This window comes from Theropithecus gelada, chromosome 12, assembly GCF_003255815.1.
Source record: "Theropithecus gelada isolate Dixy chromosome 12, Tgel_1.0, whole genome shotgun sequence".
Classification (NCBI taxonomy): domain Eukaryota; kingdom Metazoa; phylum Chordata; class Mammalia; order Primates; family Cercopithecidae; genus Theropithecus; species Theropithecus gelada.
This window is the reverse complement of record NC_037680.1, coordinates 16,557,581-16,576,706: the sequence shown is the minus strand read 5'-3', so window position 1 is coordinate 16,576,706 and position 19,126 is coordinate 16,557,581. Positions and strand designations below refer to the sequence as shown.

At 36.3% G+C, this 19,126-nt stretch overlaps 1 protein-coding gene across 2 annotated transcripts; it reads left to right on the top strand.

Moving 5' to 3' along the window:
• The first annotated feature begins 401 nt into the window (after positions 1-401).
• Positions 402-6,704, top strand: LOC112636609 (histamine N-methyltransferase-like). 2 transcript variants are annotated; one of them, XM_025405393.1, is made up of 2 exons: positions 402-788; positions 6,373-6,704. In XM_025405393.1, the coding sequence occupies exons 1-2, from the start codon at positions 652-654 to the stop codon at positions 6,479-6,481; spliced, it is 246 nt and encodes an 81-aa protein (XP_025261178.1). In that variant the 5' UTR covers positions 402-651; the 3' UTR covers positions 6,482-6,704. The 2 variants fall into 2 exon arrangements, with proteins under 2 accessions (XP_025261178.1, XP_025261179.1); XM_025405394.1 differs by lacking the exon at positions 6,373-6,704 and adding an exon at positions 3,295-3,653.
• The last annotated feature ends 12,422 nt before the right edge of the window (positions 6,705-19,126 follow it).

Here is a 19,126-nt window from a genome sequence, read left to right as displayed (position 1 = left end):
TAACTGCAGCTTCTGACAGCTTCTAGCTACGAGTTCTTGGGCTCCTCCTTGGTGACTTCTTCTTAAGATAATTTGAGTTACCACAAATCAGCATTTGAAGAAATGCAACAGATAAGTTGAAAATTCAAGTGCTGAGGGATGTAAAGGCCAAAACAATCCTGTAGAAAGCCCAGAGGCAGATGACAGTCTTTCGTCAAAGATTTCACTGCTGTAGATTTCTGAGAGTGCTGTGTAGCTGTCCTTTTCATCCTGCGTTTGCCACTTTGAACAGTCACTTTCACACTTGGAACTTACTTGTGGCTCTGCTGGCAAAACAGGAAGTGATTTGAATACAGTCTGTTTTTATGACCTTTCAACATCAGGAGTTTGAAAAGTTTTAGCAGTGTATTTACAGCCTTGCTTTAGTACTTCTATTTCTTATAAAACAACCGCGTAGGGGTTAAAGTATCAGTGCAAACTGCTGTTCAAATATTGAGTCAGTAATGAGCTCTGCATGCCAGCCTTTGGTGCATGTTAAATTCAAAACAAGCTTAGCGTTTTTTTTTTTTTGGATAGAAACTGGTGGGGGTGGGGAAAGAATGAGGGAACTGGGAAGAGAAGGAGGGGAAGTTAAACCTTGCTTCCCACTCTGTCTTTCTCAGAAAACCAAACATGGCATCTTCCATGAGGAGCTTGTTTTCTGACCACGGGAGATATGTTGAATCTTTCCGGAGGTTTCTCAGCCATTCCACGGAACACCAGTGCATGCAGGAATTCATGGACAAGAAGCTGCCAGGCATAATAGCAAGGTAACAAAAGGGACGTTGTTGTCAAAGGGACAAGCCTGAGACTCGCTGTGCGTCAGTGATAGATGGGTCTAGCTCAGCCTCGCAGGCTGGGCATGGGGATAAGGGCGAGTTACTGATAGCAACTCCCCCTCGTCCCCCTCCTCGCTGCCCTGCCCTGCCTTTCTCCTGCAGTGCTTTGGTTCTACGTTTGCTTTAAACACTTAAAGGCTCCCTTTTGTGCTGTATTTCCAGCTGCATACAGATAAGCGTTAACCATTTGAAGGCACAAATCCATGTTCATTTGGAAAAAGATAAGATGCTAATCTTCGAACTCAGACTTTTCAGCCCTCCTCCAAATTTTACATCCCCGAAAAGGCCCAAAGGGAGTCTGGTATACTTTTCATTAGAATCAAATATAAATAATTGCCAAAGTAAGATTTGCCCTGAGGACTGAGTCCCTCAGTTCTCATAATATCTATTTAAATTCATTTTCCTTATCCATTGTTATAGTTATCACTCTCTTCCCCAAAATTGTCTTTTTCTTTCAACTTAATATTAGCAACGTGTTCCTTAAAAAAAGAACCATTTTCCCATTATCAGTGAAACTCACTGGTTCCTATCCTTCTTGCAGAGTTCTTTTTTGGGGTGATTAATGTGTTCAATTTGTGTCAGAGCTGATAAGCATTATGAGAGTAACAGATTCCACATGCTAAAGATAATCAAATCACCTATCTAGGGGTGATTTGCTGTAACTCACTCTGCTTCAGGAAATAATAATGGAAAACTGGGAAGAAATGACTATGGATCCAATTTGCAAACAGCAAAGGAAAGTGGTATTTTATCTTTTGCTAAATTTCTCTATTATAGGCCTGAAATTCTTTCACCAGGGCAGTACCTATGTCTGATCAGAGCAGGCATTATTAGATGTATATAAAATTTTATTTCCCTTTCTATTTAACATGATTCAGATTTTAAATGTTAGCTTTCAAAAAATAGGATACTATATATTAAAAATTAATATATAATAGGATAAGGATGCCAAACATCAAAGCAGATGGCAAATACAGATAACTTCTCATCTAGGAACTAATTATAGTTAACCTCTTTGGGTTTCTTTGCTCACTTCTAAAGTTAAAGGTAATGAGTTAATTTCTCAATTCTTTTCCAGTACCAAAAGTATTGCTCATGTCTGTAGCTTACCAGATCCTTGGTTTTCTTCAGCCATACAGAGTTTGGTTTGAAGAGGTGCTGTGGATGGAGATAATAAATGATGAATGACCCCTTCCTTATCTTCAAAGTTTAAATCTAACTGGAAATATTATAAAATCTGTGAAAGACTAAAGAATTTTTAAGGGCACACTGTTTGTCTTTTAACAATAGTATATAGTTAGGAATGATCAGACTCAGTGTCATTTATTTAAAAAGTAATTTTTTCCTGAAGGTAGTGTTTGAAATAAGATTTAGCTGAAGAACCTTTAAAATTGTTGCTTAAAGTTGTCTATGAGTTATGAAGTACCAAAACGTGATTAGGATACGCTTTGTGTATGTTAGGGCAGGGTTTGTTGAGTTGGTGGCTCACTGTGCTAATTGAGTGTGGAGCGAGCATATTAACTTTTTATTAAAGCAAGACATGCTCATATTTTAAAACATCAAATGGTTCTAAAAACAATCAAATGGTTCTAAAGTGGGTGGGGCCTATAACAAATCCCACCCACTCCATTCTTGATTCTCACTCTCCAGAAGCAACCACTTTCAGCACTTTGAAATCTTTTAGTTATTTATGGAATTTTCTTTCATAATTCAAAATAACATGTTATTTTTCTATTTCTTCATTTTGCTGTATTAAAATAGCTAATTAGCATGCATATTTCCCACCCTTTCATGTCACCATATTTAGTCAAAATTTTGGTTAAATAATTTGAGTGTTTATGTTATTTTGCCTATGTACATATTATTAATAATTGAGCAATATATTAGACTATGCTTACATTTCCTTTTATGTACAACTTTTTGTTTTCCCTAGAGTTGACTATTGCCTTAATTTTGGTTTCTTTTCTTAGTTCTCTATGTACCTATTATTACCTTGATTCCAAAGCAGATATACTAATCTCATCTCAATATATGCAAACATATCAAGGAATCTGTTTATTTTACCCCAAGGGAACAACTTTTCTGAAGCCTTCTGCTCTTTTTTTCGGTTTAGGAAGATCTGCTTTGGCCTGCTATACAACTATTAAGGAGGGGGTTTATTTCACTTTCTGAGAATCATTTTCTTTCTGAAGTATTTGATTTCCTGATTCTGTATCTCATGCCTTTCTTTTCTTTGTTTCCTCAGTCCTTTGTTTCCTGAACTAATTCTTTAAAAGCTTTAAGAGTGAATGAGAGGTAAACTTTTTGAGACTTTGGATGTTTAAAAATCCCTTGGTTCTATGTTCATCGGAGTTAGATAGTTTGACTGGATATAGAACTGTATACTGAAAATGGTTTTGTATCATACATCTAAAGGTACTTTTACATTGTCTTTTAGATACCAGAATTGCTGTTAACAAATAAAATACTGGCCAGGTGTGTTGGTTCGTGCCTGTAATCTCAGCACTTTGGGAGACTGAGGCAGGAAGATTACTTGAGCCCAGGAGTTTGAGACAAGCCTGGGCAACACAGCAAGATCCCATCTCTACAGAAAAAGTAAAAAAAATTAGCTGAACAAGGTGGTGTGCACCTGTAGCACTGGCTACTCCAGAAGCTGAAGTGGGAAGATTGCTTAAATCTGGGAGATCAAGGCTTCAGTGAGACATGATTGCGACACTGCACTCAGTCGAGATGACAGAGTGAGACCCTGTCTCACACAAGAGAAAAAAAGAAATCAAATGCTACTCAAAATTCTCATCCTTGGGTTGTGGAATAACTTCACATTATGTGTTTTGTTTTCCCTATTTTGAACTTTTTAGAATCTTATCTCTAGTACTCTGAAATTTTAAAATAGTGAGTTGTGAAATGGTTCCTTTTCACCCATTTTGTGGGTACTCCCTGGGCTATTTCGGTTGAGATTCAGACCCTTCAGTTATGAGGAACTTTGGTAATCATTCCTCCCCTCTGTTTTCTTTTTCTGAAACTTTTACTCATCAAATACCTCCTGGATTGATTACCTAATTTTCTTGTATTTCCAGTTTGCTATGACTTTCTCTTTCAGCCCATCTATTAATTTTTTACTATTATATTTTTAATTTCCAAGAATGTTTTCTATAGCATTCTTTTCATCATTCTCAGACGTAATACCTTCTTATTCATTACAAAATGTTCCTCTGCTCTCTCTGCCTCTTTCAGTCTCTGTTTCTTATGTTTGACAGCTCCCCAACTGCCTAATGAGCCTTGGTTTTCTGTTCAATCAAATAATGACGCACTAAAAGGTAGTCAGATTCTCTTTGTGTAAGTCAGGGCAGGGTTTGTTGAGTGAGTAGCTCACTGAGTAATTGAGTGTGGACTCAGCTCTTTCCTGGGTGATCCTCAGATATAAAATCATGTTAACTTTATTACTGAGATGATTTGTTTCCCTATAGAGGAATTCTTCAATCCCCTATTTGGGGGTAGATGGTGGGGCAGAGCTTGGGGGCAGGAAAAATTATAGTATATAACTATAAATAGTAAACTTGGTTATTGGTGCTGCATATAAAACTTTTAAATCCTTGGCTAGAAAATAGTAAGTTTTCAATAATTATTTGATGTCATTATAATATGTGAAATGGGATGAATAATAGTATCTAACTCATAGAGGAATTTTAAGGATTCAAAGAGGTGATTCACATAAGTCACTTACATGTGCCTAGAATCATAATAATCTCTAATATATGTGGAGTGCTTGTCATGTGCAGTTACATTTCTAAGAACTTTACATGAATTAAATAATTGAATCCTCACAATTTCTCCATGAATTAGAAACAGTTACTAATAATCCTGCAAGAGAGGTGATATTATTATCTTATTTCACAGAGATGTCAAATAACTTGCTCAAGGTAACATATCAGTAACCTGGGATTTCAACTTGGGTCCTCTGCTTCATAGCCTCCCTATGCTGTCATAGATGTAAGCATTTTAAAGAATGAACAAAAGGTTAAGATAGAAATGGATGTGTTAGGATGCAGGATTATGAACTGGAGGATAATTAGAACTGAAAAAGGCAACTCATTTATAGGTGTTCTTGATCCTAGACTTTGCAAGATTCCTTTAGAACCTTACTTCAACCTTTGTTCCCATCCTGTGACTGTGCAAGCTTTTGCAATGAAGAGAAAACACAGGTTTGTTTACCACCCCACAGTCCAAAGAAACAAACACCATCCTTTTCCCTTCATGGTTCCCCTGTAGCAGTCATCTCTTTTCCTTCTCTCTTTCATCCTTTTTCAACAGACTCCAGATCTGCTTCCTCATTTTTGAGCTCACTTTTAATCCCATTGCCATCTGACTGCAGTCTTCAGTCTTCTTTTAAAACTGCTATTATTAAAGACACTTATATTGCCAAATTTGGTATAGATTTTTCCTTTTTTAAGTAGTACACTCTGCTGCTTTTGCCACGACTAAGGGCTTTCTCTGCCTCCAGTTACTCTAGTACTTCTCTGTGCTTTCTTTTCTTCTCTGTCTTCTTTGTGTATTCTTCACAATCCAGTTATCTTTAGAAGTTGGTATTGCATCACCATCCACTACTACTCTAACTCTGCAATATCTTTGGGTGATGGAATCTACTCTTCTAGCATTGACCATTACTTTATGATGATGATTCTCCAGAATACATCACTGACCCTGATTTCTCTTCTCCCAGCTTGAATCTTGCAAATTCAAATGTTTGCCGAATTCGTATTTATTTTTTTAAAAAGCCCTGACAAAACATAAGTTTGCTGCCAAACTATATTTCTCAGCTTCCTTTTTGGCATCACCCTTTGCCCAGTCATCCAAGCCTGAAACAGGGAAGTCATTGCACGCTCATATATTTTTTTTCTTACGTCTTCACATCAATCTAACAGCAAGTTCTACTGGCTTATTTCCCAATCTATCTACTTCATTCTATTTCTAGTATCTGAGTCATAATTCAGGGCTTTATTATCTCACATTTCATTTTGAGAGCGAAGTGATATCTGTTTTTTTAATGCCTAGGATAGAATACACATAATACATGTTTAATAAACATTTGTTCATTAAAAGGAAGGTTAAAAAAAAAGGGGTGGGGGAGGAAAGAAGGCAGACATTATAGATAGTGGGAACCACCTGAGCCTTTTCCCTATCTACGATGGGTGGCTTATTATATTACCAGACTCAAAACTCCACTTTTTCTATTATTGTTCTCCAAACAATATTCAAACAAATGGCATTTTCTACCTCTGAGATGTAATTACTGCCATTTCCAAATCTCCCAGTTCAAGATTGTTAATGAATATAACCTGTATTTTGAAATATACTCTAAAGATGGCAATGTAACTGGTATAATTGGGAACTTTCATGTTGGCCTAGTTTTCATTCATTGTATTTTTAGTCTGTTCTCTTCAACACTAGACTAGATAATCAGATTTCACAAAGCACCTAACACATTTTTCTAAAACTACATAATTTTTTCTTTCAGGATTGGAGACACAAAATCAGAAATTAAGATTCTAAGCATAGGCGGAGGTGCAGGTATGAATAATATATTTTTAAAGTTTATATTTCACTTCAAACATTATGCTGTGTGATGACAATATTGTTCATTTTTTAAGGAAGGTTTCTTTTTCTTTTTTTTTCTTTTTGCTGTTGGAAGAAATCAGCTTATTAAAACTAGCAATATTACTTCAACTAACATTAATGCCCCCAGAGATTTATAGGGTATAGGATACTAGCCTTCATTACTATCTCTATTGTGAAAAAGGGATGTGACTTATTCTTTTGATAAATGAAAAATCAAATAGAATAACTTTAAGGGTAACTCTTATCCAAAATGATTAAAATACTCACAGAAAAGGAAAATCTCATAAGAAGCTTCTTAAGCTTCTGCCACTTAAAGCCTTGTTCATGGACTGGTTACTGCTTTTCAAACTCTTATTTGTCCATGTGAAGATTAGAAATATGCACTGGAATATAAACTGATGCATAGCTTTTTTCATTGAGAAAGTCTCACCAAGGGGAAAAATTGTGCTCAACGACAGAGTTAATTTATACTCTTGTGGACACATTCTTTGAGTGCCATGGGCCTAATCTGTTCCCTTCCTCTTAGTTCTAAAACTGAATGCTTAGAATTACCTCTAGCATTCAGAACACTCCTAAGCACCCACCGGTTTTTTTTTTAACGGAGTCTCACTCTGTCGCCCAGCCTGGAGTGTGCAGTTGTGCAATCTTGGCTCACTGCAACCTCCACCTCCCGGGTTCAAGCAATTGTCTTGTCTCAGTATCCTGAGTAGCTGGGATTATAGGCGCCAACCACCACACCTGGCTAAATTTTGTATTTTTAATAGAGACGGGGTTTCACAATCTTGGCCAGGCTGGTCTTGAACTCCTGACCTCATAATCCACTCACTTTGGCCTCCCAAAGTGCTGGGATTATAGGCGTGAGCCACCACACCCAGCCCTAAGCACCCTTTTACAGGCATTTTATAGTCTCATTACTTTTAGATCCAGCGTTTTCATTCTAGGGGAAAATTGAAAGTCTGGAAAGGTAGATGAACACAGGTAACTCAGCCTCCAATGAACTGTATGATCTTGGCTGAAACATCAGTAAAATGAGAACAATGAATTTTATCTCATAAGGTTGTAGTGAGAGTGATATAGGTAGCATTTACAAAGTGCTTAGGACATCTTATTGCTCCTGGAGGGTGAAGGCTATTCTCTTCTGCAAAAGTGAAATAAGTTTCATCTCAAGACTTTTCCTCATATCAACTCCTGAACAGTGTTTGCTTCATTTTTAAGTTGCTACTCATCTGGAAGTTTGGGTTAATGCATTATTGTGTATGAAATATGTAGATATATTATTGATATATTTATCTTTAGTTATTTTATTTTGCCTGAGTGATAGTTCAATAATGGTTACAATTTAATATCAAGTGGACCCTATTGCCACTTGTAACTTAATGCCAAGTGGTAATCCCTTGAACCTCTTAAGTATAAGTGTTCTAGTGCCCCATGAATGAGTTGAATTGTGGCTCATATTAACACAAAGATAACTAAGAGCTCTCTAATGAAACGAGATCACTGATTTTTTGTTTTTTTGTTTGTTTGTTTTTTGAGATGGAATCTCACTCTGTTGCACAGGCTAGAGTGCAGTGGCATGATCCTGGCTCACTGCAACCTCTGACTCCCGGGTTCAAGCAATTCTCCCTGCCTCAGCCTCCCAAGTAGCTGAGATTATAGGAACCCGCCACCACACCAGGCTAATTTTTGTATTTTTTAGTAGAGATGGGGTTTCACCATGTTGGCCAGGCTGGTCTTGAACTCCTGACCTTGAGTGATTTGCCTGCCTCGGCCTCCCAAAGTGCTGAGATTGCAGGCATAAGCCACCATGCCTGACAGAGATCACAGATTTGTAATGTCATTATTTGTTAATTTTTCTTGAAATACACTGTGATATAGTGTAATAAGAACTAATCCTTCAAATCATTTTACTTTATTATCATCTTTCACCAAGAAAATAGAAACCAACAAAGACAGACAATGAAGGGGATTGTCATGAACAATACCATGGAGGGTATTTAAGCTTAAATACTTTGTTATTGGTTACGGATACTTTAAGTCCCCAAAATTATAATACTTATGAATTGTCTAAAGAATGCCTTATTAATTCACTTAACCAAGACAGTTATTTCCTGTGTGTTTTGGATATGAGTTTCAGGTAACCAACAGGCAATGAGACTATCATTTGATAGTGTCACTTGTGCTTGGACAAGAAGAGAAGCCCTACAAGAAAAAGTAATTAAAAACAATCTCTATCATGGCCAAGTTAATTGACCTTTTAATATAAAGTTAATTGAATTTCTAATGCAAATTTATCCAGATGCTTATAAGCTATCTAGAGAAAGGAACATTTGGCCTGCACGGTGAGTCCTTACATAAAGGTGCACATAGAAGCTGATATAGAGAACTTAACAAAATAAAGGGAGCAACTTTTGGAGTTCTTCTGACTGAGCCCTACTAACGTATTAATAACAAGCTCTGCCTTGGGGAGAATGTGGGTGCCCTTTAAGGTCACTTTTCATAAGAAATCAATCAGAAATGTAAGAAAAACTCCAAGAAAAATTCAAGTTATATATACTTAGCTTTCACTACCCAACTAAGTTATATGAAATCAAAAGCAATGCATTTAAAATCCCTAGGTCTAGGTGTCTGTTGCTTGAAAAACCAGTGTTTTGAGAGGAGAGGACACTCTACTTCAGTTAGTTTGAGTGCTCATGTAGCAACTGAGAGATGGTTATCTAATCACCTATTATTGGCCTGACTGCAAGCATCAGGCAGAACAATGTGTTACGATACAGCAAGGAACTTTCTATCCTTGCCTTAGAGAAATGATCTCCCCACATATTTTATGATCTACAGGGTGCCTGAAAGTTTTGTATTGTCCCATGGCTTGAGTATCCTTCAAATCATTCATTAAACTCCAGTCCCTAGCAAATGAAGCTGTTGATCCTGTTCAGTCCTTTGTGCTCAGCTCCTGTAATGCATCTCATAGGGTCCCATTTCTGTCTTAGTTTACAGGTTTTACTACCTCAATTTTCTTTCCTTGTTTGCACAGATAGGTAGGCACATGGCTTTGGTGCAAATATTCTCTAAGCATTCATAATGGTGCTACCACTTCTCCCACCGTGCTTCAAAAACACACAAAAGCAAACCAGCTAAAAGCCTTCCTAGATGAAATTGCTACTTTTATACCACTTAATTATCATGTTTTGAGGTGGGGGGGTCTATTTGATTTTTTTCAGAAACATGAACAGGGAGGGGATGCACATATGCCCTATCGATTAACTTCTCTTGAGTCTGGTGTTTGTGTGGAAAGAGTTTTCATAGTTTAAGAGAGAATGTAAGGTTTTTGCAAAAGGTGCTTGGCACTTCAGTTTAGAAGCCAAGCAATTATTAGGGCTCTGAGAAATTCAAAAGAAAGGAAATAAATGGCAAACTCTTTGAGTCATCTTCCATATCAATAAAGTATAACTGATAAATAACACTGTTATCCATAGATTTTGCATTCTAATGTTAGGAAAATGTATGAAATAAATATTATATGAACCCAATAGGAATAAAGAGAGGAAAACAAACCATGAACAGAAAAACAGACCATGTAACTTTTACAGAGAACAAACTGGGAAGTGTAAAGTTATGCATGTATGTTCATGTATATGAGCTTGTGTGCTTTAATGAGACACAATGAGTGGCCAGAATTGCTTTATTCAGGGTCTTGAAGTATTCATGTTGTTAATTTCTGCAATTGTTTTTAGGTTTTGAGAGTAATGCATATATTCTAAATCTCATAGAACATACTTTTGGGTCCATCAGCATTGGTGCTCCCATAAATAAAACCACTCAATGGGTGTTCATTATATTCAACTTGTAATGAGTGTTGCCTTCATGCTAGATGGTACATGGGAAAAAAAAACTCATATTCTTTTTGGTAAGAGAGAATGCTATTAATTTACAGTGCATATATTTATACCTGAAACAATGTTCCGGAAAGCAGTCATGGCCAATGTGTTCTCCCTGCTCTGGGCTCTGCTGAAAGGATAATCGTTTTATCTTTCTCACTATTTGGTTCTTATGTTCAAATGCCAGAAAATTTTTTAAGAGAAAGAACTACAACTCAAATAATCACATTTAATCCAGCTTCCTGCTTCTATTTTCATTAACCTATTGTATACTAACTCAGCCACTATATCATTGCTATACCAATAATTGTATTTACATTTATAATTTTTTAATCCACTCAAGCAACTCACATATGAAATACAGGTGTTATCCACCCTCATAATATTTTCTGTCATAATTTTTCTGACATATGTTGAGAGCAGTTTGATGGTTCTCTTGTTCTGCAGCATATAGACACCAGCATTTCTACAGACGTTAAAACCTAAAAGAAACTTAAGAGACCATCAACACTCTCACTTCACAAATAAGAAACCTGGGGACCAACAAGGCAGAACAAAACCCAGATCTTTTGACTTTAGTCCAGTCCAACAAATTGCACTAAACAGATTTAATAATTAATTCTTAACTTGCTAAGGGAGAAAGTGTCTGAGACAGCTCTCTATCAATTTAGAGGTTTATTTTACCAAGATTGAGGATGCAACTGAGAAAAAGAGACACAAGTTGCAGTAGCATCTGTGATCTGTGCTTTTTCCAAAGAGGTGTTTGAGGGCTTCAATATTTAGAGGGGGAAAAGAAGCAGGAGAAAAGGAGGAAAGAAAGTAATGGGGAGAGTAGGTAGTGAGGTAAGTGGTCACTTTCTTGTGAGGGTTTGATTAGTACTCACTGAATCCACATGTTATATGTAAAAGGAGGGGGGCCACCTGGAGAAACAGTGGCCTTCTATCATTGCACCTATCTGTTTACATACGAAAAGGAAGACAGATTTTGTGTGACCCAGTTCTCAAGTGTAACTCTTCCTTTTAACATAGTGAGTTTGGAGTCCCAAGATTTTATTTTCCTTTCACAAGAGAAATTAGGTACTTAGCAATGACTAGCTATTTGACAATCTAACCTTATCAGATTATTAATCTTGTCTCCTTTCATAAATGACATGTTAAGGTAACACAGAAGCTTAATACTTTAAGCTGATTGGACAACAATAGAATGAATGTAATTCAAGTAGGAACTGGAAGATCCAGTGTGTCAGGTTTAGAAACTAGGAGGTGGCAGGAAGCAAAGGTTAATACTTACCAGTGAACCATAGTAAGCCAACAGTACAGATCAACAAATTTAAAATGTGTGAGAAAATGTAGGGAACTGAGGTATTTTTTGCTTGGAAAAAAGAATTTGATTGTGCTTATTGCCATTTTTGTATATTTTCTGATGGGCAAACAATAGAATATTTGCCCTCAAAGGGCCAATGGTTGAAAGCTTCAGAGAGTGATTTCTTGGCTCAGTGTAAGAGCATGTTGGCCGGGCCTGGTGGCTCACGCCTGTAATCCCAGCACTTTGGGAGGCCGAGGTAGGCGGATCACCTGCTAGGTCAGGAGTTCGAGACTAGACTGGCCAATATAGTGAAGCCCCGGCTCTTCTATAAATACAAAAATCAGTTGGGCGTGGCGGCACACTCCTGTAATCCCAGCTACTCGGGAGGCTGAGGGAGGAGAATTGCTTGAACCCGGGAGGAGGAGGTTGCAGTGAGCCGAGATCAGGCCATTGCCCTCCAGCATGGGCGACAGAGCAAGACTCCATCTAAAAAAAAAAAAAAAAGAAAGAAAGAAAAAGAGCATGTTAATGATGAAACCTGTCCATAAATAGAAAATAACTTCCACTCCTTGGGAGATAAAAAGTTATCTGTCATTCTAGTGGTGTCAGCATAGGTTGGAGAAATACTTTACAGATATGTTATGGAAGGGACTCAGGCGCTGATTTCTTGTGTGTTTGGGCCATTAAATGTGCTTTGAGTCTTGAAATCTTCTTTATGAGTCACCTTCTAGAGAAGAGGTAGGAATTTTTTTCAGAGTAGTGTGGCTATTACCATGTTTGTTGTATTGAGGAAGTGGTATTCTAGTGGGGTTTCTAGACCTGCAGACAACTTTGGGAATGGATTTTAATTGCTTATAACGAAAAATAAGTAAAAACTAATGTACTTATACACAGCATCATAGCAGTTACTCCTTTATCAGAAGGTTATAGATTATAATCATAAACTAATCTACAAGATTTAGAACTACTTTAGATAAACGCAGTTATAGTTTGGGGCATCATTTTATTTAAGGCATTTATTAAATATATGATTAAAAATATAATATTCTTCATAAACAATTTTACCAAAATAGCTTACCCCATTGTATTGTATTTAAAACTTTCAGTGAACATTGAGGTATTGTTAAAGACAGATGAGTTACAGATTTGAGAGAATGGAACATAGTGTTAGAACACCAGAGTGATTGTCATTAGAAGTAGAGCAAACAAGATTGTTTTGGCTAATTCAATAAGGTTTGAAACAGCATAACAAGGGATAATGAACCAAGTGAGGACAAAACTGTCATTGCAGATTAAATGACTGTATACTTACAAAAGCAAATAAACTTAGTTCTAAAGCCTTAGAATTAATAAGAATGCAGCAATGGGCTTATACAGGTGACACAGAAAAAAAGCAATATGGTAGGTTCTCATTTTGTTTTGTTTTTGTTAATGTTAGAGTGTTTTCCATTCCCAATTTTGATTATTTACAATCTACATAAAAGTCCATGGCATGTGTTTATCTGTAATTTTGCTGAAGGACAAATTTGTATCTTGCCAGTTTTTGTGCAATTTTGGTCTGCGGTGTCTTAATTAGTGAGTAAGTTTCCTCTTGACAGTCACACTGAATAAAACTTTGCAATTTAATATACACAGTCATGTAACTCTGGTATAGGCGACCTGTTGTTATCTTCATTTTATAGATGGTGAACCTAATAATATATGCCTGAAGGGAATTGGGGAGGTTACAGGGCTTGAGATCAATTCCCTGGGTCTCCTTCAGCTTGATCTCTATTAACAATAACAATCTAAGAAAAATAATGAAAAAATATTTGGTTAATTAGCTAATAATATATTTATTCAAAATATTAAAAAAGGAAAGTTCAAATGTTTACTAAGAATAATTCAAGAAGACTTAAAAATCAATAATATATAATACTGATGAAGTTGCAATGATATGGAAGCTTTCATGTGCAAAAGGTAAGGGTATGAAATTAAAATTTCCCTGAAAGTAATTTGGCATTCTATGGCAAGAACAGTTCTGATTTTCATCTAATATGTCCTGGCCTGGCCCTGCTGGTTGTTAAAAATATTGAAATTCTTGATAAACAGCTACTTTTCTTCCATATTACCNTTTGGCCGAGAAAAGCAACAGAAATGGAGACATTGTGGAGATGGAGTTAGCCGTACAGCACAGAAAACTGGATTCAGGATCTCTTCACCTCACTAGCTTTGCTCCTTTGGGTAAGTCATTAAACCTCTTACTGCCTTGTTTTTGTTAGTGAGAAAATGGACTTGATTATTACTTCCTAGGCTAACCCTCAGAATTCTGCAGGGGATTTAGGATATCATGGTTTTGTGGTTTTGGAAACACTCTGACTATAACACACAATTTAAATGTGAAGTGTTTTATGGTAGAATGTTATACGGTAGAAAGGCCAGTTTTTTCAAATTCTCCTATCTCCCTTTTCACTCAAACACCATTCACAAATTTGTGAGCTGCGTGATATTTGTGATAGGCAGACTCTCTCAAACTTGTTTTTTGGCCACTCTCTTCTCACTTGGTGCTTATGACATGATTCCCAGTATCTTCACAATATTCGTTGACTGTCCAGGACCATAGTCCTAATCACCATCCTGCTCTGCTTTCACTGTATTCAGATAATGAGAGGAAGAGAGTGACTTAAGTAGCCAAAAGCTAATCTTTGAGCCTGGAATTAGTGAATAGAAAAGTTCATGATGTTTGGCTAAGATTCCAGGGACTCCAAGTAGTGTCCTCCTTTCTGGAACTATTTTGTTATTTCCATTATGGTACTTCCTTTTAAAAAAATTTTTTTGACTGGTAGCTTAACTTCTATGCCACCTTATTACCTTCTTCCTCTGTCTTGAATTCTTTTGAAATTGCCATAATACCTTGTATTGAGTCTTTCATTTTTTATTGGCTAATGCTTCTGCTCAACACTTCTGTCCAGTGACTAATGACTATATTTCTGGTTTTGACTGGTGTCCTAGCTTCTATTTCTAACAACTATTTGCTTAACACATTGGTTTTAGACTCCCATCACCTCAGAACCATGGTTAGCACAGGAATCTTAGGACTGGCCTTGTCCTCTAACACACCTGCATTATTATTGGTCTGATCTCACTCACTTGTTATCAATTCTTTCATCCTTTACCTGCTAAAATATTTAATGATGCGATATTAGATGATAATAATCATGTGCATTTTTACAATGGATTTTTCAATATACCATACCTTAAATCAACAGAATGACCACTCCTTGATACTTTACCTATTAAAATATTTAATGATCTGATGCTAGATGATAATATTAGTGTGCATTTCTCTCTATTTATTTTTTGAAATAAATAGAGAAGCATAGGTTCTTGACTTTGTAACGGAAGACTGAAATTGTAAACGTATAAAATTTTACCAAATAAATTTGTAGGTTTCATATAATTTCAATAAAAAATTCTTAACCTTTTATAACTTAAATAATCTAAATTTCATCTGAATGAGTTAACATATAGAGATAGCCAATGCAGGTTTTAAAAAGAAAAAGAGTTCACTTAAAAATGGGCATCTCACTTTGATAACAAACCATGTAGTAATTTATCTAATAATCTTAAACAGAATGGTGCTGGTGCAAGATTCAACCAGTAAATCAGAATAGAACATGCAGCACTGCCTATGGAATATTTAGTACATGGAAGATGAAAGCAAACATGAGCACACAATGTTTAGGTAGATATAGGAGTGGGGAACAAGCAAAATTTCCCCTTTACCTACCGAAAAACATACAGGCAAATTAGAAGTTAATGAAATCCTGTCAGAACTGGGGGAAAAAAAGAATATCAATAATTATTTGATCTAAAAATAAGGAAGGACTGTCTAAGCATAACAGCAACAAAGAGAATCACAGCCAGAAAAATCATCAATAAATATGCTTAAAAATGGAAAATTCTGTGTCATATATAACATTAAAGGAAAAAACAAACAACCCCATCAAAAAGTGGGCAAAGGATATGAACAGACATTTCTCAAAAGAAGACATTCATACAGCCAACAGACATATGAAAAAATGCTCATCATCACTGGCCATCAGAGAAATGCAAATCAAAACCACAATGAGATACCATCTCACACCAGTTAGAATGGCTATCATTAAAAAGTCAGGAAACAACAGGTGCTGGAAAGGCTGTGGAGAAATAGGAACACTTTTACACTGTTGGTGGGACTGTAAACTAGTTCAACCATTGTGGAAAACAGTGTGGCGATTCCTCAAGGATCTAGAATTAGGAATACCATTTGACCCAGCCATCCCATTACTAGGGATATACCCAAAGGATTATAAATCATGCTGCTATAAAGACACATGCACACATATGTTCATTGCGGCACTATTCACAATAGCAAAGACTTGGAATCAACCCAAATGTCCATCAGTGACAGACTGGATTAAGAAAATGTGGCACATATACACCATGGAATACTATGCAGCCATAAAAAAGGATGAGTTTGTGTCCTTTGTAGGGACATGGATGCAGCTGGAAACCATCATTCTTAGCAAACTATCACAAGAACAGAAAACCAAACACCGCATGTTCTCACTCATAGGTGGGAACTGAACAATGAGATCACTTGGACTCGGGAAGGGGAACATCACACCTCAGGGCCTATCATGGGGAGAGGGGAGGGGGGAGGGATTGCATTGGGAGTTATACCTGATGTAAATGACGAGTTGATGGGTGCTGACGAGTTGATGGGTGCAGCACACCAACATGGCACAAATATACATATGTAACAAACCTGCACGTTATGCACATGTACCCTAGAACTTAAAGTATAATAATAATAATAAATTTTAAAAAAAAGATGAATGACGCATTAGGAAAGTATTTGAAACATTCATGACAAATGATAGAAGCTATCAATCTATAACATGCTCACACAAATTGATTAAATGAAAAAAGTCCTTAAACCCAAGAGAAAAATGGTTAAAATGTCATAAGCTATTCTTTGAAAAAGAAATACAAATATTCAATAAATATATAAAAATGCTCAGTTTCATTTATAATCCAAGAAATGCACATTATACAACTATGGAAAATTATTTCCCACCCTTAAGAGTGCTAAGGAAAAAAAAATTCTCGTTTAATAATGGGAAGATATTACCAGTCTGTCATTTTATTCAGAGTACCACAGAATTTATCTTTTTATGTATTAATTCTTGGAGACCCATCCTGAAACAATAATCAGATAAATGCTCAATTTACTATATTATGGAAGATTTAAAATTATTCATTCATACACTTAAAAGCATTTTACATAGTCACTAAATCATGTTTTCAAAGAATATTTAATAATATGCAAAAGTTCTCAAATATGCAAAAAGTCTCAAATAGAAATAAAACATGATACAACATGGGATAGCAAGGCATAATAAGAGTTTACCCACCAAATGATCATATTTAATCACAGTTTGTATATTCAGGGCACTTCCTCGTTCATTACTCATTTAACTCTTATTTGGTAGGAAGGGGAAGCATTACCTACTTGTCTTATTGAGTTGATAAAGAAAGAGATTCAAAACTGATGTTTTCCCATCCTAGCCTCTAACTTTTTCTCTAAGTTTAGTGCCATGGACAAAGAGCTACATAAAATAATTATAGGGTATTTCAATTTTCTGGAACTGTTCCTGAGTTCCTCGTACCATTAAATATCAGATAATGTATTTTTTGAGTAGCTAATATGTGGTAGGGTCTTCTCTGGTCCCAGGAATGCTCTGATGAAGAAGAATGAGATGTTTTGCTTCTTTTGGAATGTAACACTAAGGATGAAAGAAGACAGACCAAAAGCAAATACAAAAATAAACAATGTAATTTCCAGACTTGATAAGTGCCAAGAAGAAAACAGAGTGGCTTCTTAGAGAATCAACATTTGTGGAGTGACAGGAACAGGAGCTTTATTGGAGTAGTCAGGAAGACTTCCAGGAGGAGGTGACACTTGAGCAGATTTTTAAATGATGAGAACACAGTCATGGGAAGATCTGAGAAAGAGGGCTTCTATCAAAGGAGAGAGCACATAAGAAGGCCCTGAGGCAGGAAAGAGCTAATAAGAAAGCCAGTGAGATTGGATCATGGTGTCTAAGGGACAGAATAGTGTGAGAAGAAATTGAAGAATGCTGGGTTCAGATCACTGTGAGCTGTGTGGGTAGAATAGCTCATAATATGTGATTGGTGTATATTCTACTGGAAGGCGATCAGAGGGAGTGGAACTTAAACTGATGAGTTGCTCAAATAAGTAGTATTTACGTGAACAGAATGGTGAGGAAGACCATAGCATCAACTAGAGCAAGATCATGATGTAGAGCAGATTTATATGATAACTATGTGATACAAAAACACATTTGTTCCTTCAGTTATTCCATTCATTAGATAGGGAGGGGGGCTGACTTGCTTTTGCCAATAACACTTTTGTTTTAACTAACATTTTAAGAAAGTTCAGGTATAGTCACTCTGAAGCTCAGTTTTAGAATCCTAGTTTTTCCTTTATCATAATACCTTATCTTTAATGGAATGAGAAACTCAGGAACTGTTCCAGAAGATTGACACCCCATATAAATCAAAAATATCAAAAATTGTTCCACGCTTTGCACAAGTTATCAAAATTAACAATAGAAAGTTTAACAATAAAACGCAAATAAACAATACTGTCCAGTCTTATCGATCATGTGAGGCTAATAATAAATGCAACTCGACTGATCATAAATTTAAGAAGAAATGAAATATTTATTGTGAAAGAGTCAATATGAGCCTGAATACTTAGCAATGCAACATAAATGAACAAAAGATTCCCATTAGATTTCAATGCTTGGTCGATTTAATTTTATTACAACTAAACTCATCTCTTTTCTGTGAGCAGATTGCAATGTAAACGAATATTTATGATGTTTTATAACTATTCATAGTTCAGTGTTAAGAAAACATCTAAAGTGCTTTTTATTTATGTGTTTTGAGGGTGAACACCTACAGAAAAAATAAGCCAGGCTCCCTGTTGTGCCTTTGTTGTGTTTTGCTTACTGCTTTTTGTATGCTAAAGTTTAACTGACTACAAGAAGAGGAAAAATAAATTTAGAAAGTTTAGGATAAGTTCTCTCCTGTTCAGCCAACATATCATGACCCACAATCAAACATCTCACTCCTTTTCACCTCTTAGCCTTCTGAAGTCCTCCCCTTACAGAAATCTGATGCTGGAAGAGCTCAGATGTTTGCTTTCTTTGCTCTTCTCCCAGCCTGCCATTGGAAAGCGCCCCAGGAATTTTCACTAATACAAGACCTTCAACCTCTGCTGAGCGCCTGATGCTGTACATAAGTCTGAACTTTCCCATCAGCATCTTGTCTTTCCCCATGCCTACATTAATTTCCTCAAGTACCCTCTCTGCTCAGCATTCTGCTTCATACCCAGTGATTGCCTTTCAATGCATTTCTTC

Excerpts from the sequence above, each read along its gene's own strand:
- LOC112636609 (XM_025405393.1), top strand. The coding sequence starts at position 652 with ATGGCATCTTCCATGAGGAGCTTGTTTTCTGACCACGGGAGATATGTT. Across the intron at positions 789-6,372 it reads CTGCCAGGCATAATAGCAAG|GATTGGAGACACAAAATCAG; the intron begins GTAACAAAAGGG and ends TTTTTCTTTCAG.